At 54.7% G+C, this 24,999-nt stretch overlaps 8 protein-coding genes across 9 annotated transcripts; all 8 read left to right on the forward strand.

Annotated features, from left to right (window-relative positions):
• Positions 1-966: 966 nt before the first annotated feature.
• Positions 967-1,683, forward strand: ABB37_06692 (hypothetical protein; the record flags this gene model as incomplete). Its single annotated transcript, XM_015805058.1, has 1 exon — positions 967-1,683. Exon 1 carries the CDS (start codon positions 1,018-1,020, stop codon positions 1,681-1,683), a length of 666 nt encoding a protein of 221 aa, XP_015656351.1. The 5' UTR covers positions 967-1,017.
• Positions 1,684-1,963: 280 nt separating this feature from the next.
• ABB37_06693 (putative dynein light chain) lies at positions 1,964-2,349 on the forward strand (the record flags this gene model as incomplete). The annotated part of the gene is made up of 1 exon (XM_015805059.1): positions 1,964-2,349. Exon 1 carries the CDS (start codon positions 2,011-2,013, stop codon positions 2,347-2,349), a length of 339 nt encoding a protein of 112 aa, XP_015656352.1. The 5' UTR covers positions 1,964-2,010.
• A 315-nt stretch (positions 2,350-2,664) lies between these two features.
• Positions 2,665-4,115, forward strand: ABB37_06694 (sucrose-phosphate synthase-like protein; the record flags this gene model as incomplete). 2 transcript variants are annotated; one of them, XM_015805060.1, is made up of 1 exon in its annotated part: positions 2,665-4,115. In XM_015805060.1, exon 1 carries the CDS (start codon positions 2,721-2,723, stop codon positions 4,113-4,115), a length of 1,395 nt encoding a protein of 464 aa, XP_015656353.1. In that variant the 5' UTR covers positions 2,665-2,720. The 2 variants fall into 2 exon arrangements, with proteins under 2 accessions (XP_015656353.1, XP_015656354.1); XM_015805061.1 differs by having other exon boundaries at positions 2,674-4,115.
• Positions 4,116-4,839: 724 nt separating this feature from the next.
• Positions 4,840-6,328, forward strand: ABB37_06695 (putative mitochondrial hypothetical protein; the record flags this gene model as incomplete). The annotated part of the gene is made up of 1 exon (XM_015805062.1): positions 4,840-6,328. The coding sequence occupies exon 1, from the start codon at positions 4,862-4,864 to the stop codon at positions 6,326-6,328; it is 1,467 nt and encodes a 488-aa protein (XP_015656355.1). The 5' UTR covers positions 4,840-4,861.
• Positions 6,329-6,931: 603 nt separating this feature from the next.
• On the forward strand, positions 6,932-9,208 carry ABB37_06696 (hypothetical protein; the record flags this gene model as incomplete). Its single annotated transcript, XM_015805063.1, has 1 exon — positions 6,932-9,208. The coding sequence occupies one exon, from the start codon at positions 6,932-6,934 to the stop codon at positions 9,206-9,208; it is 2,277 nt and encodes a 758-aa protein (XP_015656356.1).
• A 1,632-nt stretch (positions 9,209-10,840) lies between these two features.
• On the forward strand, positions 10,841-16,891 carry ABB37_06697 (hypothetical protein; the record flags this gene model as incomplete). The annotated part of the gene is made up of 1 exon (XM_015805064.1): positions 10,841-16,891. One exon carries the CDS (start codon positions 10,841-10,843, stop codon positions 16,889-16,891), a length of 6,051 nt encoding a protein of 2,016 aa, XP_015656357.1.
• Positions 16,892-17,895: 1,004 nt separating this feature from the next.
• ABB37_06698 (hypothetical protein) lies at positions 17,896-21,354 on the forward strand (the record flags this gene model as incomplete). Its single annotated transcript, XM_015805065.1, has 1 exon — positions 17,896-21,354. One exon carries the CDS (start codon positions 17,896-17,898, stop codon positions 21,352-21,354), a length of 3,459 nt encoding a protein of 1,152 aa, XP_015656358.1.
• A 761-nt stretch (positions 21,355-22,115) lies between these two features.
• On the forward strand, positions 22,116-24,541 carry ABB37_06699 (protein kinase putative (CRK); the record flags this gene model as incomplete). Its single annotated transcript, XM_015805066.1, has 1 exon — positions 22,116-24,541. Exon 1 carries the CDS (start codon positions 23,174-23,176, stop codon positions 24,539-24,541), a length of 1,368 nt encoding a protein of 455 aa, XP_015656359.1. The 5' UTR covers positions 22,116-23,173.
• Between the last annotated feature and the right edge of the window lie 458 nt (positions 24,542-24,999).

Consider the following 24,999-nt stretch of genomic DNA (forward strand, 5'->3'; position numbering starts at 1 on the left):
GCCGACATGCCCTCGGCTCCGTACGTGTCGCTTGGCCTCATCACTCGCGCTCTTCACCACCTCTCAGTTTCTCACTTCCGGCTTTAGACCGTGGTTGTTGATAACATGTTGTCCGCAAAGGGTGGCAGGTCCATGTTTAAGCACGAAGTGACTGACGCGAATGAAAACGAGAGGGTTGGGGGTTGGAGAGAGAACGGGCAGGAGGATTTTAGACGCGGTCGCGGCTTTTCAACAACCTTTATTTTGACGTGAACGTGGTGGATTTCTTTTCTAGTGTGAAACGCGACAGTTTGCTGAGAGAAAGAGAGGCTAAAATTGTACTTCATTTTTGCCCTTGTCGCAGGGTTCAGAGATGCTACAATGCAACCAACGGTACTTCATTGCTGATCTCACCCAAAACTGCCGCGTCTGTAGCTGTTGCTTTGATGGCAACTGCAATGGTTTGCATGCTGCTTCACCACTTGTTACTGGCAAAGGGGCGAGGAGGTATAGAAGACCTTCGAGCATCAAATCAGATTTGCGAAGTGTTTGATAAGGTTTGTGAGGTTCATCACGATATGTGTTCATAGGTATGCTGGTGCTCGACTCTCTGTTAACTGCAGCGATGCTCATGGCGGCAATTCACAGATAATAGAATTAAATGTCAAATAATCAGTTGGCGATAATGTGAGGACGGGCTTCGAACACGCGCACCGGATCTGAGACTAAAACTAGCTGAGCTGGATCGGCGTTGAAAACTGCTTTTTGCTTACAAGCGTCAAGTAGAGTTGACATACAAAATATAGGTGTCTGTAAAGCTAGTGGTGTCTCCTTTGCTCTCTTGCCGGCTACAGTTTCACAGAGCTACTGACAGCGACACCTCTATAGTTTGAGCCGTGGCGCGCATGGATGTCGATAAGTGATTGTGTCCTCTATTTCGTCTTTGCCATTACTTTTTCATTTTCTCTGTCAACTTTCATTGCTTTTAGTTGACTTTTTGAATACATTACTACTAGATCAATTCGCACCAAACACAAAATGGGAACGCGCAACTCAAAATCTGAAAAGTCCTCTGCGGCCAACGCGAAGCCGAAACCTGAAAAGTCGCAGATCACAAGCTCGGACAAGGTTCGCTTACAAATGAAACTTCAGAGAGACAACCTGCAAGCTGCCGTTCGAAAGTATGAACGTGTGGCAAGCCTGGAGCATGAAAAAGCCAAGGAACTTTTGCTCGCCGGCAACAAGAGAAAGGCACTCTATTGCCTCAAACGCGAAAAGGCGCAGGAGGCGCAGATTGCTACCGTCACGGACATGCTGAACAGCGTGCAGCACCTGATCGACACAGTTGAGTTTGCGCAGGTTGAGGGAGAGGTGGTGGCAGCCATGCGTGACGGCAAAAGCGAGCTTGATAACCTTAACAAAATGCTCAATATCGATGATATCGAGAAACTCATGGACGAGACGAGCGAGTCAATCGAGGAAGCAAACCAAATCAACGCGCTGCTGAGTCAGCCATTGGCGGGAGTGCCTGACGACAATGAACTGCTGCGCGAACTAGAGGGCGCCATGGGAAAAACGAAAGCGGAAAATTTGCCCGATGTCAATGTTCCGCAGCATCTTCTCCCCGAGGTTCGAAAGTCAGCGGAAGAGGAAGGGGAAGAAGAAAAAGAAGAGGACAAAGCTCCTGTTCGACAGTATGCTTGAACTTTTCATTTTTGTTGCTTGCTTTATGCACCATTGACCACCATCACAAAAACACACTTAAGTCACTTTTGATTGGGACACAGCTAATGCCACACTTTTGTCGTAAGTTTTGGTCCGATGAGGACCATTCTTATAGATGCAGATCTGTGGGCTTAAAAACCGAGACTTTCTGTGCTCAACGTTTACTTTGGATTGCTGCAGCTCTTTCTCATTCTCCTCATCATTCTCTTCCTATCTTTTCCTATCTTTTCCTATCTCTTTCTTTCTTTCTTTTTGCTTCAGCTATCTTTTTCTGGTAGTTTCCCGTTATTGTGCTTTGTCGAGAAAATGGAGACCAAAGTAAAGGAGCCGGAAGGACCGTGCAACCACGAGTACATTCGTCGCTACACACAGGCACTCAACTACCCTCTCGAAAAAACAAGTGACATGTCGGAGGAAATGAGAGTTGACTGCCGCGAAATTGTAGTGAACGCGATCGAAAAGCACGAGGACAGTTACGAACTTGCTGCCAAGTACGTAAAGGAACAGATGGACAAGAAGTTCGGACCGTCGTGGCACTGCGTTATCGGCGAAGGTTTCGGCTTCGAAATCACGTATGAGCTGAAGCACCTCATGTACATGTTCCACAAGGGATACGTTGCGATTGTTGTTTTCAAAGGACTATAGGGCGGTGCTTATAGTGCCAGAGTTTCTCATGTAAAAAACAATGTAGTACTTGTGTTAATCTAAACAAATCGAAGCAATACAGGAAGACAAACACAATGTCTGCAATAGAACTCGAGCCTGTCTTGCGGCTTTGATTTCGGATTGTAGGTATCTTTTCTCGTCGTGGTGTAGGAGTGTGTGGTTTCCAATGACGAGCGTTGATTGGGATTCTCTTTCATTGCAGCTGACGGAAACGCGTTATAGCTCTCTTTGCTCTGATAAATGTATTCGACAAACTCTTTTTTTACCACGATGCGTCGTCTTTATATATCTTTTAGTTGTTGAAGAACTCCATACTCGGTAAAACCAAGACATCAATCGTATTTCCAAAGATGTCGAAAGAGTGGTTAATTTTTGCCCTGGGTACCAATAACTGGCAAGGGCCCGGTCAATTTGCTCCAGGGTCTGGTATTCTTCACCATGGCCAGCATGTCGCAATGAACTCTCTGGAAAACTGCAAGTGCTATTCCATTTGGCCGTCGGACATCCAGAAGACCCCAAAGGACTGTGACGACTATCGCGTGTACGAGATTCCGCACCCTATTCCAATTTGCGAAAGTGTGGGACCTCAGAGCAGCAAGCGCTGGCATTCGATGTCTGAAGAGGAGGTTACGTCCTACTGCGACAACCTACTTCAGCAGTGTTTGGACTACATTGAGTACATTGAGAAGAAACACGGCAAACGCATCAACCTCTTTCTCGCCCATCACTGCTTCATGAACCCGGTGATCCTGTCCGAAATCATTGGTCGCAGAACCGCTCAGGGTATTCCGCGGGCACCGTTGGTAACGTTTGCGCACGGCACGGCGCTGAAGATGTACGAGAACGAGATCAACACGCTTCCCGATTTTCCCATGAAGTTTTACGACTGGATTCGCGGAACTAAAAAGATCTTTGAGAACACTGACAAGGTGTCTGGAGTCTTGGCAGTGTCAGATCCGCAGAAGGAAACATTCGAGAAGCTGTTCCCCAACTTCCCACCTGAGCGTGTTGCCGTAACCCCGTGCGGGTACAACCAGTTGGTGTTCCACCCGATTGAGGGTATGACACGTGAGAAGGCCTTTGGAAGCATGCCGCAGGTTTTGTACAACGGCTTCGACGGTTCTAAGCTTCCTTCTGATATGCAGTGCATTGCCTCTGGTAAGTGCATTCCTGACGTGAACTCGTACGACAAGGTGGTCGTTTTTTGCGGCCGCTTTGCTGATTGGAAGCGCCTCGATTCTGTTCTCATGGCTGCCAGCAACTGGGAAAAGAGTTCGCTGAAGATTCTCACTCTCATCATCGGACACGGCTCGGAGGAGTCGCGGAAGCTCTACGTTGACATGGCATATGAGCAGCTGCATCTGAAGCACACTTTCTTCCTTGGTCCACAGAGTCAGCCTAACCTGGCTGACATATACACCGTCACCGACGTCTCGGTTTTCCCGAGCAAAGATGAACCTTTTGGTCTGGTGTTCATCGAGTGCATGGGCTGTGGAACGCCTGTCATCGGTGCGAAGTCCGGCGGTCCGCTGGACTTTGTCAATGATGATGTCGGCACCCTTATCGATGAGGGCACAAACGAAGAAGTCGCACAGCGCGTGTATGCTGCGGTGCAGCAGGCGCTCGCGGAGGACTGGAAAAAGACGAAAGGGCCACATTGCGAGCAGTACGCGTTCAAGCGGTTTAGCCTCACCACGCAGGCTGATTTGATGCTCCGCTTTGTGTCGAGCCACTTTACGGTCTAGTGTCGTCTTGATTTTGCGAATAGTAATGTAGGTATTCGCTGACTCAGGAAAATGTATTTTTCTCTCTTACTCTCCTGTTTTTTTTTTAAATTAGTTTTCTTTCTTATTTCTTCTCACACTGTGAGTCAGCGATGCCTTGGTTATGGCAAATTAATCGATACTAGGTACACCAGGTCGGCTATCCATTTTTGTCCGAGCATGGACAAAGCACAACACGGGAACAATACTAACAAAAAACGCAAACACCGTAGGAAAACGAGTGGAACTTTTTTTCATACTTGAGCCTCGATGAACACTAATAGAATCGTCTTATATATAAAGACGTTTTTCTACGTGTTTAACTATCTTTTGGCAATGCTATCACTCAAAAAGTTTTTATAGGACGAAAAGTGAAGGAAGACGGCAAGAAGGATAATCTTCTGAGCCATCTTTTTCGACTACGTTTTGATGACCTGCAGTCGGAACCGATTTTCTTCCCTTTTCAAGTCAGCTGCCCCAGCCCTGTGTGCACGGTTCCACGTCTTCGTGCGTGCGCTCGAGTAGAGTTACTTGGGTTGTTTTTCTTAAACAGCTGTTCCGTTTTCGGTCGTGTTGCTGCATCTACTCATGCGCATTTCTCTGTACTAGCCGCATGTTTGACTTTTTTCCCATTCTTCTACGTTTCTTGCTCCCTTCTTCGGTTTCTTGTTTTGCTCACACGCCTGCACGAAAATTCTTGATACGCAGCAGTTTCGTTTTCTTTGCTTATGAAGCTTCTGAGCAAGGTTATTGTCGGCACCTCGTGTGTCACGATATTCTGTGGCACTGCGTACGTGGCCGCACTCACTTTGGCGCCTCCCCCCAACTACACCGTGAGCAACAACGACCGCTTGAAGAGCTATGATGTACTTTCTGTCAACAACCTGTACGAAAAAAAGACCAAGTGTCAGGAGTTCTATCTGGGACTCAGTCGTTGGCGAAGGAAGATGCTGCGCGACGAAGGGCTTCTGCGAGGCCGTGTGCTGGAAGTCGGAGCAGGATGCGGAGGAAACTACGCATACTACCCGCACTCATACTTCACAGAGGATCCAGAAGTGCAAAAGCACTTGAGAAGGTATTGGGCGTCAGATAGGGTGGAGGAAGGCGCGAGGAGCGGGGAAAACGCCACCAGCTACATGTTACAACACATCGTAAAGGAAAACCCCTGCGACGAGATCATTCTGTGCGATCGCTCGGCTGGCATGGTGCAGTCGTGCGTGGCTAGGATCCAGAATCGTTTGGGGTACGCACCTTATCGGTATCCTGACTACAACATCGCAGCTATCCGAAGCACCATCGAGGCGCGCTTGGACCCGGAGCGAAGCAGCGCGGATGGCGCAGGAAATGAGGCAGCTGCTAAAACTGCCTATCGGAAGCGCAAGATTGTGTACGAGGACGGGACTGTTCAGGAGGTGTTGGTGACACCTCTCAGTGGAAACGACGAGGCAGAGTTTCTGGTGGCGACTGCCGAAAACGCAGCGGGTTCGACAAACGACGTGATAGTTCCTGTGCTGCATAATTTTGACGCCGGCGACAAGCTGCCTCTTCTGTCCAAGGAGGACGAAGCTGCGTTGGCGAAGCGCGAGCAGGACATCCGTGCCCGGCAAAAGTTCCGCCTGCGTATTGAGAATCAGCTGCGCAGAGAGGAAAAGGAAAGCCTAGTGCGGCGCAGCACAGCGGACACTTCGTTAAATGAGGCGACATCAGCGAAGCCCCACGCACTGAAGACGCCAAACGAACTGCTGGACGAGCACCACAATCTGCAAAAGCAACCGCTCTTCGCGGTGGCAAACTACGCCGCTGAGCAGCTGCCGTTTCCAGACAACAGTTTCGACACGATTGTCGATATGTTTGGGCTGTGCAGTTTTGATGACCCGGTCCGTGCACTGCGGGAGCTCTCGCGCGTGTGCAAACCTGGTGGAAGGCTCCTCCTCATCGAACATGGCAAAGGACACACCGGACGTGTAAACAACCACCTTGACAAATGGGCGCCACGACACGCGAAGAACTGGGGCTGCTGGTGGAATCGTGACATGCGACGAATTATCCGACTCAGCGGACTGTCAGTTGAGAAGTGGGAGAGTAAGCACTTCGGGACCTCGCATTACATTATTGCCAAGCCGTTCAAATCAATGGAGGAGTGGGACAGGTATGATCTGGAGCGCAAGCGGGAAGTCAAGAACGCAGCGGCGTAGGGTGGTAGAGCGGCAGCAAAAAACAAATAAATGAAGAACCAAGTTTATTTCGTCTTGTCTTCTTCGCGGCAGCCCGCGTACTTTTTTTCTCACCCGTTTTTTTTTCTCTTTGTCGCTTTGAGAAACTTTTTGTTTTCTTTTTTTGTTGTCGAGCGAGTAGCGTTGTTTTCACACGTCGTTAAGAAGAAGAAAAAAGCAGTTTCGCTGACGCAAATCAAAATTGTATGGTCGCTAAATGACAGCAGTGGAGCTCTTCTGCGCATTCACGAAAGGTGTGCTTTTATTAAAAGAAGCAGCAACAACAAAAGCCTACTTTATGCGTCGTTGGTCTTCGTTGTTTGTTGCGTGACTTCGATGTACCAGTTCAACATCTCTTTCTTTCTGATATCTCTTCTTTCTTCATCTGACGTACTCGGACTGTTGCAGAACTGGTGCTTTCCCGCACGTACCCAGATCAGAAAACACTAGTCTACACGAACACACAACCGTTCACGCGCATTTGAAAAGTCAGAGTTGCACATTTTTGTTTTTTGTTTTTGAATTCCTGCTATATGTTTTTCTATTCACATCACTTTCATATATAACTATTCACGCTCCGCAACAATGGCTGTCGTGTACCCTTGCGAAGATGACCAGCGCGCGCTGGCTACCTTTACCGAGTTCTTTGTGCAGCAACCCACCGTGAACTCTTTGTTTCGCGTAAACGTGCACGACGTAGACACGTTGACCAACGCGTGTCAATCCATTCTCGGCCATCTAGAACGAGTCACTCGGCTATTTCTCACCTCTACGCCGTTGAATGTGGAGGACGTCCCGCAGGCGCAGGTAGTACAAGACGCTGGCACCCTTGCGTATGAAACCGGCAGCGTGTACCCTCACTTAACCGGCAACAACACCCTTGTTCCATACGGCATTGTGCTGTCCGAATCCGCCGGAATGGCACCACCGCTGCTGCAGAACCCTAAAGGCTATCTTCGCCCGCAACTCGACGCGCTTAACGTGATGGTTGCCGAGTTGGACAGCTCTAAAGCGATGCTACAGTCAATCAACGTAGCCTACGCCTACCTGTGGACGACCGACGTGGAGGCGCTGCGCCAGTATGTTGCCCAGGATGAAAAGAGGCAACGCATGCAAAAGCCAATGTGGGAAAGGACGAACATGAAGACGGTGATCCCTACCGAAGCACTAGCGCCAGCACCACCGCACCAGCTTGCGGCTGAGCCGGTGTCGGTCGACGTGGCTTCGGTAGCGCCACGGGGCGCCGGCGGGGCGCTGGGGGATGGGGGTGGCCAAAGTGAAGGGGAGACTTCCGCGCCCTCGATCGCCCTGCCAACGTACCGAACCTTACTTGCCCTCGACCCGACACAGCTACCCTCCGCGCAGGTCCAGCGGAGCTTTGCGAAGTTCATCCAAGCGTGTGACTCCCTGATGGAGTGGGCTGGCAGCGTGTTGGGGCTTTTGAGCGGCAAAGATGACGTCCCGAAGGCCGGCACCTACGAAATTCCACCCTCCAACAATTCCAGCCAGCGAAGAGACAATCAGACACCGACGTCCGGTGAGAAGCGACCTGCAGAGACGAACGGGACGACTACACGGCGACCTGCCACCAAGACGGTGCGTATCCATCGCTACGAAATCCGCGACGTGAGCCACATCTATGACATGTATTACCAACAAGCCGAGTGTTTTTTCCTGCCCCAGTACGCCCTGTTCGACGCGCGGATTCATCAGCGTTTGTTGCAACCCGCCTACTTCTACGCGCTGCGCATTCTCATGGAGGACATGACCACGGAGATGGAGCGCCTGCAGCACATTGCGGCATCACGGACAAGTCTGGTTCGCGCAGACACACGTCTGTCCCCGTACGACGCCTTCCAACACGGCGCCTACGCGGGTGGGCTTCCTGAAGCTTACGGCGTCGGAGTGCCAGCATCTGGTTCCTCTCCCCACACCTGGGCGACCGGCGACAACGAGGAGCCGCCAAAGATTGTGTTTCGGCCCACCGTGCCTCAATTCGGGTTTCTCCGCAATACTCTTCGCCTGCTGCTGAGCATCTGCCTGAACGAAGACGACCGGACTTCTTTCAAGCGCTACGAAGAGATGTACGAAACCCTCGTGACGAACGCACGGGACGCCGTGGCGGAGTTGCATCACATGCCCAAACCTCCATCACTCTCTCAAAAGCCAGGAGCTGGCGAACGCCCAGGCCGAGCAACCGCAGCTGGTTCCTCACGCCGAGAGCTAGTCCTCGTCGCACGCGAGAGCACGATGCGTGAGGCTCTGCCTCCCAACAAAGTTGCGTGGGCGATCACCGCAGAGGATCGCGGGCGTCTTCGCGGCTGCTTCGAGACTTACTCGGACCTGCGCGGCAGCGTCCGCTCCCTGAAATTAGCACTCGATAAGGATATCAAACGGAAAGACGAAACGCACCGCACACGGGTGCTGGAGGTGTGTGTCGCGGAGGAAAAGGACCCCGTCACCATCATGGCTATCGAACGGCAGCGCGAGCGTCAGGAGGCGGTCCTGCGAGAGCGGCGCGAAAGCAGCGGGTTTCTAGGGGCAGCGCGGGCCTCTTTGCGCTCCCTGGCCGGGACTGCCACCTGCAAAGCGGAGGTGCAGATGGAAGACCTTGGCATCCCCAGCACTCCGCAACGTGACGATGAGGGGGTGGATATGACGACCACGTCTCCTTATCACGCGGAAAAGGTGCTGCTGCAGGCCAGCGTAAATCGACTCTGGAACGCAGTAGAGGCACACGGAATTCATATGGAGCGCGAGTATCCTGGATTGTTCTATCGCGGCGAGAAGCAGCGTTGGGCTCAACGTCTGGACTCTTTGGTGGGAAAAGCGAACGCGATGAGCGTTGTGTTCTCGCCGTAAGCAGCGGCTCCCTATTTTTCTGGACACTGGCATGCTTGGCCGCTCTCAGCGGTGCAGCTTTTTTAATTGCCTTTCTTCGGCATGAAAAGGTGTTGAGTTCGGCGTCAAACACGGCTGCCGCGAGTCGTGAAGTTCGTGCCGTTGCTATTGTTCTTTCTGTTTCTCTACGCGTTGCTGTTCAACTGTTCATTTCTTCAACAGTGGAAAGACGTCTCCGACTGGTTGCTGCCGCAAAGGAGTCTTTATGGCTGTTGAAGGAGAGGGTAGCTCACAGATCTCTTCGCGATACGCATTTTCCCCTCGTTGATCCATTGTTAATATTGCCACTTGGTCACACATCAAAAACTGATCATTTTTGTTAGCCGTCACTTCAATTCCTATTATCTGGCCTTTTTTTTTAAAACGGAAAGACGTGATATATTCAGGTGATTCTATACATACATTTGTTGTATCTGTAAGCTGACTTTGACCGCTTTTTTCAACTGCTGCGTTTCAGAGTTGGATGGAAAAGGCAGTAGGTGTACAAGCTGCTCTTCAAAAACACCCACTGAAAGGAGCGGGAGTGTGCTTCATACCTTCTAAACATTTTCCATTTTTTCTCTATCATTTCCCTCTCCTAGTAGTATGCTACATTAAACGTTGAATTTCCGACATGTATATTAGCCCCCTCTTCTTTCTTCTGACTCGCTGACGTTCTGGAGCGGAGCAGGCCAAAAAAGTTTTTCCCCCAAATGTGGCTTTTACCGTTGATTTCACGATGCGTGGCAAGAGCAGGGAATAGGCATTCGTTGCGGTCGAAAAAACGGTTTCTCACCTTTGCACTTACGCTTCCACCTCAAAGCGAAAAAGAGCTTTGGTCGAGTGCTTTCAATTATTGTGCGTCTTCATCCCGCTAGGGCTGAAGGGTTTTTAAATTTATTTCTTTGTCTTTGTTTTCTGATGATGTCGTATCGCCGGTGCTCACCACTGGCGCTTTTGCACAGCACAGTTCGGCCGTGATCCTCTTTTCTCTTCCTTTTCTCCTCAAGTTGCAGAGATTCCCCCCTTAAAAAACAGGAGACTTTTTAAAGAAGACAAAAGAAGCTGCAAAGCGAACTCAGCGACCTTAAACTGCTTCTCGGGAAGCCTGAAACCAACTTTACAGCTTCACATATACATCGGAGAGAAGAGTCTTTAGGTGTTTCACAAATGATTTCACTCTCGTGCAGTCAAGAAAAGCGGTCCGCTGCAGCACTCCTCCCTAAAAGGCGTCCTCGATGTGAAATAAACGTCAGAATCCCTGTTGCAGCTTTATTATCAGTGTGCGGCCGGCTAAGCAATTAGAGCTCTTTTCCTTCATTTTCTGCACTTCTGATTGTTCTTTGTCGCTCTTCGCTGTCTGCCATCTCCCGCAGCGCACCTACTTCGGTGCCCGCTTCTTTTCCTCTCTCGTTCGTGATGAAGAGGGGGGCGCTTCATAACAAAAAATGTGGCACCACGCTGGAATCGAACAAGAACACTTCATCGCACACCTATACACACATGCATATATATACCTTCATCCATATATATCAACTAAAGTGCAGCTGAAGGTGAGGCGAAACATACAGAACAACAACAAAAGCAACCCCTTCCTGACCTGCTTTTCCTGAGATGGAGTTCAATCGTGAGGGCCTCGAGGAGTTCTTTTCAGATGGTGTGTTGAACCCTGCGACGACGAGTGAGCCGTACCTGCAGAACTCTCCTAAATTCAAGGAGGTTACAAACCGGGTGTTTCTGCTGCACGAGCCCGACCCGGCCGCCTTTCCGAATGGCCCCGACTTCGACATCGTACTCCTGCATGGAATCGGTAGTGATGAATTTAAGTGCTGGACAAACGCGCAGGGAATTGTGTGGCCGGCAGTTTTTTTCCCTCAAGACTTCCCCATGGCCAGAGTGCTGACCGTCGGCTACGCGCACGCCCTGTTTAACTGGAAAGTCGACGCGAGAAAGGACGCGGGGACGCCTGCGAAACCGTTGTTACCTCTGTCGTCCTCGACGGAACAACCTGCCGATGGCTCGGTGTCTCCCTCCTCGGCGTCGTCGCAACCATCGCTGACAGAGGAAAGTGACCCACTTCGTCACATTAAATCGCTCGCCGATCGAGTTGGGCAGTCGGCGAGAGAGTCGGCCTCCACCTTGACGCCGAAGGAGGTGTCTGAGTGGTGGACGAGGGAAAGCGAGCCGCGGCATCGCGGGGAAGAACAGACTAGCCAAACTCTACTCAAAACGACAGTGGACACAGCAGCCGCTAAGGAGGAGGACCTCCTAGTTGGTGGTGCATCTACGACGCAGGCAAAGCAAAACCAGTACGCAGGCAACACTCTCTTCCAGCTGCTGACGAGCATCCGTGACTCTACCGGGTCCCTCGTGGCCGCCGAGGATGAAAGCAGCGCTGGCAACCTTTCCGGCTCCACCCCAGAGGCTGACGAGGCTGCAAAGGACAAAGCAGAGAAACCTTCACGGGATATACGAAGTCTGCAGAACATGCGCGTTGTTGCTGCGGAGCTGGCGGAGCGGTTGGGCAGTCCGGAGGTCGGCGTAGGGCAGAGACCCGTTGTGTTTCTGGTGCACTCAATGGGAGGGCTCATGCTCAAGCAAATGCTCATCTCCCTGTTCGAGGCCGCTCGCCTCGCCCCGCCTTCCGCCGCCGCTCTCTCCCTCGCCACCGACTTCAGCGCCGCAGAACGCACGACACAGGCGGTCGCCGTCAGCCGAAGTTGTGCGGCGGTGCAAAAGGCAAACGTGCTGCTGCGCGCTGTGCGAGGCGTTGTCTTTTACGGCACCCCGCACTTTGGATCTGCCGTGGCTAGTGTTATTACGGGTTTACAAAAGTACTACCAGGGACTGGGTGGCCTCACCCCGACGAGCGTGGTGACCGGGCTGGGCGATCACAACAAACACGAGCTGATGCGTCTCAATGACCGTTTTTTCGACGTGATCGAAAGGGTCGGCGGTGAGCCTGCCGTTGGGAGTCTTGGGTCTGTACTGACGACGTCGCAAAGCGACACCACCGTTAGGAACTACGTGGCTGCGATGGAGTCGTCGCTCACTTTGGAGCCAAGCACCTGGACGGCGTCCTCCAGTTCAACGATGTCGTCTGCCGAAAGCGGCGATCGCGCGCGCGGAACGGTGTGGATTGTGTCATTTGGCGAGACGAAGAAGCTCAACGGTCTCGTGCGGGTGGTCGACCCCGAGTCAGCCAACCCGGCCCCGGACGATCCGCGGTACCCTTTCTACCTCGTCAACGCCGATCACGGGGAGATTTGCCGGCCGCTTACCAAGATGTCTCCCTCGTACGCGATTGTGTACGGAATGCTGGATCGCATGCAGCAGCGCGGACGGCTGAAGTGGCAGCATGGGCAAGCTCTGCCAGCGTCTTTGTTCGGTGGCATTCCAGCTCCCACACCATCCGGCTCGCCAGGTGAGACCACGAAGTCCTCTGCGATTGAAAAAATGGGTGACAGCTACGAGAGTGGATGGTCGGTGCTGTTTGACCCTTCCAGACTGATGTCTCGTATATCCGGCAGAAAGGAAGACGGTCCAGCAGCGCCACCCGTCGCTCCTTCCTCAGTGTACGCACGATCCTGCACGGGCAACCAACGGTGCCTACGTGCGTTGCAGCAGGGCCTGGGGGAGACGCGCTTGGCACTGCCCGTGCTAGAGGCGGCGCTGGCAGACCTCCACCAGCTTCTCCATCGCTTCTTTGGGGTTGCCATACCGCCTCAGCTAGACTCCATCTTCCTCCTCGCGGCGGACGTGATGGACTTTGTGACTCGCTTCTACGAACGTGAAGCGCTAACCTTGCAAACGTGCGGGTCCGAAGGGGAGGCGGCGGACAGCTGTCCGGACGGCCACCCACTGGTGGACGAGATGGTGTCCTTTCGTGTACCTCTGCAGCTTCTCATCTACTGGGCGCGACAAGCGGCCGATCTGCTGCGGGTCTTTGAGCTGAGCCAGCAGGAGCGTGCCATCGGTATCGATGCGACGAGCGGAGCGTCACCCACAGCGGCGAAGTGGGAGAGTAACCTGTCCATGCACTCTGGCAGTCGCGACTTGCGCGAGTTGGGCGAGCTAGAGCAAAGTGTTGGGGTGGTGCAGGAGGAGTGGGAGGCGTTTCGGCGTTATGTGAGCTTGCGACACCGCGCATCATCAACGAGCACAACTGTGCGTGCAACGCAGAGCGATGGACGAAGCAGGCGGCCCAAACATCAGAACAAATTTTCGGATAGGGCTGAGGAGCCTGCTGACTTGGTTGCACGTGAACACATCGCAGTGCTCTTCTTTGCACGTGCGATACGCACCATCGTCTCGCAGCACCTCCACGACGGTGGCGCGTTGGGCGGGCTGCTTGGCGCGTATCTACGTAGTGCGATTCTGCAGATCCGCGGGTCGGAAAAGCAGCTATCACCCGTTCACCTCGAGCACGATCCATGGGCCGTGATCGAGTACTCCGGTTCTACGAACGCGGAGTCGGTTGTGGCGCTCGTCATAGAAGGCCTGGAGCTTTCCATCACCCAGTCCTCTGCTCTTCAGAGCAGCAGCGTCCTGATGGACACGAGCGGCAGCGGTGTGGAGCTCACGCCGGGTGCGGAGTTGCGGGCAGCTGTCCCAGCCCTCACCGCCACCTCATCCGTTCTCCTGGGCTGCTTCGCGCTTTATGTCGACGGGATGCACCGCCTCGATGGTGGCGCGCGGTGGCCACGGGCGGCACGACACTTCCAACTCGCTGTATCTTCCCTGAAAGCCGACTTGCAGGTGCGGGGACGACTCCTGCGTGCCGCGTCACGCACGATGCAACGCGAGGGATTGGTTCCGGGGTCACGGCAGGACAGCGGAGAGGATTCGCGCGGCGCGGAAAAGGATTGGTGGAGGACGGCGTGGGCACTCACAACGTCCAACGCAGAAGATGCAGCCAAACAGGCAGGAGGGTCTTCCGCCTCCTCTTCTTCTTCCACTGCCGCTGGCGCCATTGCGGCGGCGTTCACGGACAATCGACAAGCGCACGTCGCGAAGCTCGACGACGGTCTTTTTCTCTTCGCTACGCAGCTGGTGGCAGAGTCTTGTAGGTGCTCGCTCCTCATCCGCGCCTGTCGTGCTCGCCAGACGCTCGTGGTAGGGGCGTACTCCCTGCCGAGCGTCGAAGCAGGAGAGCGCACGCTGTGGAGAAACGCCGGATTTGATCAACCAGAAGAGATGGCAGGGGATCAGAATGCAACCACAGACGACCCGGTAGATGATCTCGTGCGGAGTGTGGAGGCAGCCCAGGAAGTATACCTCAGGACAAGCCAAATCTTGCGCGGCGTGTTTGCGCTGAGCGACACGGAAACGCCTTTTGCGCTGGAAGGATGTGGTGCGGACAGGAGAGGGGCCGAAGAGAAGGATGAAGGCGTGTTGTGGTCGGCGGAGAAGAGCATGAAGGTGCAGCTTCGCGATGCCGTTAAACGCATCCTTTCTGAACTTGACGAGGACGAAGGCGAAGCGGCCGAATCCAATAAGTCGGCAGAGCCACAACGAAACAAAGAGGATAAGCTCAGCAAGAAGGCGGGCGAGGCGCCGCAGATTCTCTCGTGGACGTCTCGCGCATCCGTTGCAAAGAGGCAGGAGAAACAATCGAATGCGCTGGTGAAAAGCTCCACTAAATCGACCGCAGTGGGGCCCTCAGCCGCCGTCTCAGCAACAAAGAAAAGCCCCAAGAACAGCCTGGCGACACGGATCACGAATTCGCTTTCCAAGGCGTGGGAGGCGGTGCGCAGCGGCGGCGCTTCAGTCGAGACGCCGGAGCACTTCGCGTACACGGCGATGGTGCTGTGGTGGATGGTGGAGTGGGAGGCGGCGGAGGTGTTCAACAACGCGGCGTCTGTGTCCTTGCAAACCGAGAAGAAGGCTGCGGCAACATCTTCCTCAGCATCAACATCGCATGCCAATCTCCAAACACTGTTCACCACGATGGAGGCGAGGCAGCAGAGGCGGAGGGAAGTGACAACGAACGCATCCAAAGCGGCAACGAAAACTTCAGTAGCGTCAGCCGCCGCGGAGCCTTCGCCAGCGCCGCGCGTGAAGGAGGCTGAGAAGTGGGTGCGTCAGTTCTGGTCGAACGCCAACGCAGCCATTCGCTGCCGGTGGATGACGCTGCGCGGTGGCGAGGAGTTCTTGCGCAGCGTTCATAGCGAGCTACTCGCCGATCGCGACACACTGAAGCACATTTTCACCTCCACCTCCGTCGATCAGCTGCGTGAAATGCAAGTCACGCTTGTGCCGCCAGCTGCGTTAATGCAACTAGATGGAGAGGGCGGCACGCAGCTGGGGATCCCCTCTTCGCTGCTCGATGCTGTACAACATGACAACACAAGCGCGGCGCTTCGGTGTTGGCTTGGTCACTGCTACGCTGCCCATCGCGTGGGTTCCCCCGACACGGCACACGCGTACTTACAGGTCATTCGCAACGACTACGCGGCGCACAAGGAGTACACCCCCACCGCTGAGGTGGGATTGGCGTGGAGCCACATTCACAACGTTCCGTGCCGTTTTTCGCAGCTGTGGCGTGCGACGCCAGAAACAAACGCACCAGCTCCGAGAGCGTCTCCAGGCGGTGTTAGCGCCGCCCACCTCACACGGGGAGGAAACTGTGTTGACGTGCGGACCACCGCCTCGCTGCTTGGGTTTCGACCAACAGGAGTGGTGGACACATCCGCCTTGTTCAGCGTCCCGCCGCATCTCGTGCAATTCTGCCACGACGCCGTTGTGCACCACGCGCACGCCGTGCAAGACTACCGAAAGTTGCGAAGCACTTCGCAGTCTCCATTTGACCCCGTCGCTCTTGCGCATTCCTTGTCGTTGGCACCTCCCTCTGTCCACGCCAGGTCGCTGCGTCACTTACAGTTAGCGGAGGAGGGCTTTCAGCGTGCCCTTCGCGCGGACCCTGCGAACGTTGGCGCCCTCTGCGGCCTCGGGCGCCTGCGCTGTCTGTCGGTAAGCTCGTCACTTTCTAGCTGCGGGGTCCATGAAGGGGCCACCTCCCTTTCCATGTCAACTGCTTTGCACCCGCCGTGCTCTCACGGCGTTGTCGGGGCGACCTCGACGGAGGCGGTTGACTTCTTCGCTGCTGCTTTAAATTCAGCGGCTGCGACTGCGCACACCCGTCTGCCACCCGAGTCGGACTCGGCTGCACGGCGGGCCTCGCCGGAGAACTGCGCCCACGCGATGGATCACGTGTGGCTGTCCTACGCTGCGTACTGGATGAGTGAAGAGGCACGACGTGTTCGCATGTCCGGTGGTGGTCCAACAAGACCGCTGAACAGCAACCACCAGCACGTGTCGGCATCGGCGGCGTGGCTTCTGAAGTCGTTACGCTACTACCCCCGAAACGACTGGGCGCTGACCAGTTTAGGGCTGTCGTATCTGCGGGACGCCTCCACCCAGCCGCCGACACCACGTGCGTCAAGAGAAAACGAGACCTTAGCGCCGTGTGGCATCAGAAAGGAGGACGAGTTGGAGCTTCTAAAGCTGCGCGGCCTGACTTTGCTGCAACGCGCTCTGACGATAAACCCGGCAAACATGTGGGCGCTGTGGGGCGTTGGCACGTATGGTGTGTCCACGCCTAACCGCACCACGTGCCAGCAGCTGTTGCGTAGCTTGGTTTTGAAGAACATCCCAAGGGTGTAGAAACTCTTGCCTTGAAAGCTATTGCGTTTCTTTCATGTATTCGTTTTGGCCACATTCTGCGTTGACGATCGCGAGAATCCGGCCAAAGGTCACACATTCTCTCACTACGCTCTGAAAAGGCTATCGAGCCTTTTTTTTTGTTCTCATTCATCTATATATCCGGGGACAGTATCTTCTGCTTATAAAAATGTAAAGGCGTATCAACTGACTTTGTCTAACCGAACTCTCCTTTGCGTTCTCCTATGCATGACCGTGTTCTTTGTAGTTGTTGTTGTGGCTGCCATGCCTTTTTTTGGCTTTTCACGCTCTGCTTTGCCGTCATCTGCGGTCCTGCTCAGCAGTCTTGATCGAAAAGAGAACGGTTTAAACTCTTCCACGCTGATCGTCGAGTGTCCTACACCGTATCACGCTCTCGCCACTCTCGACAACTTCTCCCTGCTTTGCATCGGTCTTTGCCCACCCTCTGCAACTAGTATGTACTGTGAGGTATCGACACTGCGGTATCCTCTTTTTGTTTCCTGTGTAAAGCTATTATTATTATTCCGTCACACACCAGCGGTTTTGGTTTCGGTGTTTGCGGATTCCATATTTACATATTTTAATGGGCAGGTACTCTCAACGCTTGGAATTGAAGAAAAGCGTGCTTTTCATTCCTTCTCTTCCTTAGGGTTGGATTAACGAAGCTTGTTGTAGATCCCAAACAGCAGGAAACTGGGAGCATAAGTTTTACATTAGACCTCGCTACAAACCATAGAAACATAAGCTCCCACACGGGCCGTCTCGGCGCCACTTTCGTTCTCCGCGCGACACGTATAAGCCCCGAAAGCTAAGCCATCACACTTCGTTGTAATTCTCGGCAAAACAAAAGAAGCCCTCTTTCCCCCTCTGCATAAGCGATCATTTGAGGCTCTCTCATCTCCCCTCCAAAGTTAGTAGTTGAAGGCGTCTCTACGTTGTTAAAACCCCAGCCATACCGTTACACCAACAAAAGAATCATCTCCACCATGTCGGAACGGCGTGGCGGCCCGGCAGCTAACTTAGCGCCACCCTCGCCGTCGCCAGTGCGCAAGGAGGAAACGGTGGAGGCGGTGGCGGAAGAGCGGACAAAAGCGGGTGCGGTGAGGCACAGTATGGAGCGCCCCGTGGCCTCCAGCGCCTCCTCTGCACCGTCCACGCCGAGCCCAAACGCGCTCACGGCGGCCGCGGCGGTCTCGGAGGATGAGAGGGACGACGTCACACCGTCGCAACGACGTGAGGGCAGCGGCGCGTCTTTGTTTGGTCAGCGCCGTCGCGAGTCGTCGTCCTCACTCCGCGGCGGTGGCGATGCTGTCGGCTCTGACGCTGTTGTGGATGCTGGCTCGTTAAACGGGGTGCCTCCACCGCTGACCTCGGGACCCACCGCGCGACAGCACTCGAATAAGGGCGCCCCCCTGCCGGCCTATCGTCAAGAGAGTCCACCAAACGAGGCGCTCGTCCAGTCGGCGCAGGGCTCCCCTTATCGGCCACAGGAAGACGGTCGGCACTCCAATACACGAGATACTCTCGATCACACAGGGTCCATGCCCCTCAACACTGCAGCAGAAGCCGTACCAAACAGCACCGCAACGCGCGCCAACCCGCAAAATACCACCGTCAGCTTTTTGGAGTCGTCACCGGAGGCACGGCGGCAGGAGAGCATCGACAAGCGGCCCTCGGCAAGCTCCACTTCCTTGCCACCGTCTCGCCTGGGGGAAAGCCCGATGGTGGACGCGGTGCACGCCGCGGCGGCACGCCGCACAAACAGCAACACCTTCGCCCCAGCCGGGCAGCGCAAAGTGCCAGCGGACTCGACGATCAACGACTCTCGCCTCTTCACCGCCGTCCCGACAACCTCAGTGGCAGGCATGAACAACTCCGGCTACAGCCCTTCACAGCGGGCATTGGTGCAGTATGGCGGGTCACCAGGCGACATGGCAGCCCCTTCTTTTCCGTACCGGGAGTCCGTGGGGGCGGGGAGTGAGGGCGGCTACAGCCCCAACCGCAACGCCGAAATTCGCGCGATGCTGATCGCGGCGGAGCGCGAGTTGGCGGAGACGCGAGAGGAGTCGATGAAGCGTGGGATGAAGCTGGAAGCGCTGGAGTCTGCGCTGGACCGGGAGCGAGCGAACACCCGTGCCTTGCGTGACCGCTACGCGGACGAGACCGCCGCGACGCGTGCGGAGCACGAGGCCGTGACGCGGCAGATGCGGGATCAGCTGCACGTGCTGAAGATGGTCTCGGAGAGCGCCATGGCGGAGAAGAGTAAAATGGCCGAAGAGGCCGGCCGACGCAAGAAGGAACTGTTCGCCTTGCTGGATCGGGAGCGGGATGAGAAGAGCTACATCATGGCCGACTACCGCGAGCAGACGGAGTCGCTCATCGCGGAGCAGGGGCGCGAGATCACCTCCCTGCGCGCAGCGATGGACAAGCTGAAGGAGGACTTTGACACGGTGTCGCAGCAGCACCAGGCCGCCGAAGACGAGCGCGAGGCGCTCGACGAGAAGCTGGAGGCGATGTCCTCGCAGCTGGACCGCGAGCGTGCGGAGGCCAGCGGTAGAATCCGCGACCTCCAGGCAAACATGGCGCAGGAGTGCAACGCGCTGCGGGAGCAGTTGGACGCACAGCGAGAACAGCAGCAGCGGAGTACAGCGCAGCAGGCAAAGAAGCAGCAGGAGTTGGCGGAGCAACTGCAGAAGAGCGAGGAGCGGCAGCGCGTGGCGGAGGAGGAGCACCAGCATGCTCTCGACACCCTCAAGCAGGCCTACCGCCGCGACACGGACGGACTGCGCGAGGAGCTGCAGCGGTCGAAGGAAAGCCGCGACAAGCAGGAGGAGGAGCTGCGGCGGGAGGTGGAGAAGACGGTGAAGCGGGAGGCGAAGTCCGTGGAAGGTCTGCGGCAGGCACTAGAGCAAGCCCGTAAGGAGAAGGAGACGTGCGTGGGCGACAGCTTCCAGCAGCGCGAGGCCTTGCAGCGGCAGCATCGAGAGAAGGTGGCCGCCCTGCAGGCGGAGGTGGATGCACTGACGCAGCAGCTGGCCGAGGAGCGGGCGGCGCGGAAAGACGGCGAGGCGGATGCGGAGGTGCTGCGGGTGCGTGCGGAGAGCCTGGACAAAGCGAACCAGCGACTGTCGAACGAGTTAGAGACGACAAAGGCGGAGCAGCGCAGCAGGGAGCGTGCGGCCGAGCAAGCGCATCAGGCTGTTGTGGAAGAGCTGCGCGCAAAGGTGCGCAAGAGCGCCACCGACTTCAGCTACGCGCAGGATCAGCTCGCACAGTTCGCGGCGGATGCACAGCAGCTCCGCGACGAGTTGGCACGCCGCACGAGTGCACTGGAGGCCGCGAAGGAGAAAATTGCAAAGCAGGAGATCCAATCGGCGGACGAAATGGCCAAGGCAAAAGACGCAGCGCTGCAGAAGGAGCGGGAGGCGGCGCAGGCCATTTCACAGCTGCGTGGCAACAAGGCGCAACTCGAGGCGACGGTGGAGCGACTGGAGCGGCAGGCGAAGGAGGCGGAGGGACGCGTGCAGGGGACGGCGAAGCAGGTTGAGGAGGAGCGCCGATCGCTGGAGGACGCACACCGCAAGTTGCAGGATGCCAAGGTGGAGATGGAGGACCTCCGCGCCGTCGCTACGCACGCACAGGAGCGCGGCGCGTCCGCAGCCGAGGAAAAGCGGCAGCTGGAGCGGCAACTCGAGGACGCCAGCCTTTACCGCGACGAGCTCGAGAATGCCTTGCACAACAACGAGCGAAAAATGATGGAGCTACAGCAGGAGCAGGCGCGGCATCAGAAGCAGGTGGAGGGACAGTTGGAGGAGCAGGCGCAGCGGCACAAAGCCGAGGTGGCCGCGGCGCGGATGGCGTCCGAGCAGGTGCGCGGCGAGGTTACACGTGCGCGGGAGGCACTTGTTGAGAAGGAGGCGGCTCTTCAGCAACTGCGGGAGGAGGTTGGCAAGCTGCGCCGCGAGGCCGCTTTGCGTGAAAGCGGCTTGCAGGAGGAAATGGAGGATCTTCGTGAGGCGCAAGGGATGGAAATGCGCCGCATGGATGAGTTACTGAACGGACTCCGCAGCGATCTGGCCAAGTCGCAGGCAATGTGCACGCATTACCAACGCGAGCTCTCGCACATCCACCGCAACGCTGAAGGGGAACACTCCGATTTAGAGGTCGCCCTTGAGCAAGCGGACGCGGCGCGGGCGAAGCTGCTCGAAGATGCCAAGTACCGGGATCAGCTGAATAAGGAATTACAAGGGACGGTGCGGCTGCTCAGCTCGCGACTGACGGCCAATGAGGAGGAGGTACGGCGGGCGCAGGAGGAGCTCGCAGACACAAACAAGAAGCTCCAGGATGCGCACACGCTCATAGGCCGAAAAGACGCTGCGATTGGGCAGCTCAACGCAAAGCTGCGCGCCTATGAGGCACGCAGCGGTAGCAGCATTATCATGTAAGTCTCTCTTTTATTTTTGCGGTGTCTGCTCACCTGCACCACGCGTTCTGCGGGGGGTCTTCGGATACCATTAAACGAATAGAAACGTACGCAGTGAGGAAGGCTTGCGTTGATGTGGCGTGTTTTTTTTTCTGGCTGGAGGTCAGGTGCCGCCGAATCTGTGTGTGTGTGTGTATCATAAATTTTCTTTTCTCCTGTCTTTGCCTCTATGTTATTCGTGTTTCTACGTTTTGTTTTTCTGTTTCTGATAGACCTGACAGCATTCGTTTATGCATTTACTCTATCGTCAATAGCGCAAGAACAACAAATACGGTGTAGAAAGAACAACGCATCTTGGGTTCTTCGGTCGCTCGAGCCCCGTGCGATAGAATCGGTGGGAGACTTCGATACCCAAGGATCAACGAATGGAAGGAAGGGGCTCGCACACTGCTCTTCTCGGAGCACATAAGACGTAATTGAACGGCGTCGTTGCTTCATGAGCGTACTTTTGTATGTGCTTGTAGTTGAAGTAAATAATAGAAAGAAGAGAAGAGCTCCATTCACGTAGTAAGTTTCTTTTTTTCTCTCGTTGCGTATGGCGAAATGCTACGGACACTGGCGCTCCTAGAAGAAATGTGTTGCGTAATAGCAACAGCAAAAGCACCCCCTTTTTGCGGTGTGTCAGGTAAGTTCGGCTCTCTCGTGCGTGCATCTCCTCCGTTCTCCTCCGTTCTCCTCTCTCTTCTTCTCTTTCTTTTCTGCCCTATCAATGGAAACTATGAAAGGCTTGGTTCAATCCCCTTACATGCCCACAGTTTTCATGTGTAGAACTGCTACCCCCAAAAATCCCAACCACACGTCGGAAGATCTTTAGCATTTATTTATTAATCATTTTTTTTTCTTTTAATCCTCTGAATAATAATCCAAAAGAAAGACAAACACGTAGGTGGAGTCCATTGGTGCCGCACTTTTGATTCTCTCTTTTTTTTTTTTCTTGTTTGTGTGTGTGTGTGTGCGTGCTTGTTGGTGTGGAGAACTCATCTCATTTTACCTCTCTTTCCGGGTGTTTTCCCCGTTTTGCGGTAATCGTGTGAAGCGAGCCCGCCAGCGTAGCGAATCTTGTGTCATTAACTGTTGGCTTCAGTAGAGTCTTTTCTTCTTACTTTTGTTTTTGTTTTTTCTTTGGTACTCTTTCTTTCTGTCTTCGTGGTGGTGAGTGGAGCTCTCGAGACACACGTTTCCTTTTTTTTGCTTGTGTTCTCGGCAAGGGGCGACGTCGTACCCTGCGGAACTCCTCCTTTGTGACTTCTCTCTCTCTCTCTCCTCTTTTTATTTTCTTCTGTTTTCCGTTTATTTGTAATTAGTAGTGTTCCCCCGTTTTCTTTATTATTATTATTATTATTATTATTATTATTATTATTATTATTGTTTTTGGTTTCCTGCAACCCGTCAGATCATATTGCACGCGCTCCCTTCGGTTTCTTCATTGTTTTCTCTTCTTGAACGGTAGCTTTTTATCTATCATTATTGCTATCAATCCCCACACCCATTCAAGCGCACAGACACAGGCGGACAAACACGCGAGTTGGCCGAGCACGTAAGACGGCTGCACAAAGAGTACTGCTGAGTTGCTGTCGCGGTAGTGTCCGCGGGTGATTGACACCGCCTGCCATTGCGCCTTCAAGTGCCTGCTGCCTTCTTGGCGTACTTCGTACTTCTCCCTCGACACAGTTTCTCTTCTTTCCCAGTCACCGGTGACATCCATTGAGTGGTGTGACGGCCCTCATATTTCTTTGTATTAGCTTGTTGGACATTAATATTCGCCGCCTCTATTGCTCCTCATGTCTACCGCAGGACGGTACCGCCACGTGGTGAAGCTGGGAGAGGGCACCTATGGAAGCGTGTACAAGGGGACGGAGATCCAGACGGGGCGGGTGGTGGCCTTCAAGCGCATGGTGGTGACGAGCGACGATGAGGGGATTCCCGGCGCGGCCATCCGTGAAATCTGTCTCTTGAAGGAGCTCCGCCACAACAACGTCGTGGAGCTGTTCGAAGTGCTTTTCGAACCTCCCAAAATTACAATGATCTTCGAGCTGTGCGACTGCGATCTCAAGCGGTACATGGAGTCCCGCCCTCAGCGCCTGCTCGACGCAGATACCGAGGTGCGGCCCATTCTGAAGCAGATCTTTCTCGGGTTGGAGTACCTGCACGGTCGCTGCGTCGTGCACCGCGACATGAAGCCGCAGAACATATTTGTGAACGTGCGCGGGCCTGACTTTGCGGCTCTGACGGCGCTCCCGTCATCGCCGCCGCCACCGCCGCGGCAGCTCGTGCCGAACTGTGTTAATGATAAGAGCAACAAACCACCCGGTAGCGTGTCACCGTGGGAGGAGGCGACGAGCGCACGCGACGCACCAAATCAGCTCATCATTAAAATCGGCGACTTCGGTCTGGCCCGCGTGGAGGAGATTCCCGTGAAGAAGTACTCGCAGGAGGTGGTCACCCTGTGGTACCGCAGCCCGGACGTGCTCATGAGCTCTTCCCTCTACTCCTACCCCGTGGATATTTGGTCGATGGGGGCCATCTTTTTTGAGATGTCGACCGGGAAGGTGTTGTTTAGCGGACGCAACGAGGACGAGCAGCTGCTGCGCATGTTCTGGCTCCTCGGCTCGCCGACGAAAGAGACGTGGCCGTCATTGTTGTCCTACACCGGGACAACGGAGCGGCTCGAGCGGGCAAGCCGCGCAGCAGCGGAGCGGCCCGACTTGGCGGTAGGCGGTGATGTCTACGTTCAGCAGCAGCAGCAGCAGGCGCAGGGGTCGTCGCAGTCGCACAGCAGCAGCAGCCGCGCCCCCGATGTTCTTACGCAGCTGGCGCACAAGCGTTTTTACCACAGCGCGAGTGCGATGCAGCGGCGGGAGGAGAGCGCGCGCAGTGCCGCCAACTCGTACCACCTCCCCGTAGAACTGTGGTTTGACCGCCCGCTGTTTAACGAGTACATGGCCGCCACGCCGTTCGCCGCGAGCGCGTCGGGGGCGGGGGTGGACTTGCTTCGTCGTTGTCTCATGTACGAGCCGAAGCACCGCATCACCGCGGCGGAGGCGGTGCACCACCCTTATTTAGAAAGTGTGCCGATCCCAACGGCAGGAGCGTTGGACGTCTTGATCACCTCTCTCTTGCAGACGATGGACGCGGTTCATTTGCTTTAGACCACGTGAGGGAGTGGTGAGAGAACCACATTGCGTGGACGAGGTCTCCAGACATGGATGGCGTCATGCAAGTGGCCGAGCACAACACAGCTCCTTTTTCCTCCCTCCTTTTGCCAAGTAAATCAATAATAATAATAAAGAACACCCGCTGCGTATCTTTTCTCTGTGCTTATATGATGGCGACAAAAATATGTGAAATGCATTCTAAGAAGAAAACAAAAACAAAACAAAATAGGAGGATCAACTGTTCTCTTTACATCAGTTCTTCTTTCCGACTATTATTTTTACTACTATTCTTGTTTCTGGTGGGCACTCATGCATTTCTGACAAGAGTGTATGTATTGTGTTTTACGGAGTGCTTTGTTTTTCTTCTTCTCCTTGTGGTGATGCTCCTGTGTACAAATAAATCTCTTTTTTTTTCTGATCTTCAATGTGTTGAACGCATTTCAGCGTATATG

The sequence above is a fragment of the Leptomonas pyrrhocoris genome (assembly GCF_001293395.1).
Source record: "Leptomonas pyrrhocoris isolate H10 chromosome Unknown, whole genome shotgun sequence".
Taxonomy (NCBI): Eukaryota; Euglenozoa; class Kinetoplastea; order Trypanosomatida; family Trypanosomatidae; genus Leptomonas; species Leptomonas pyrrhocoris.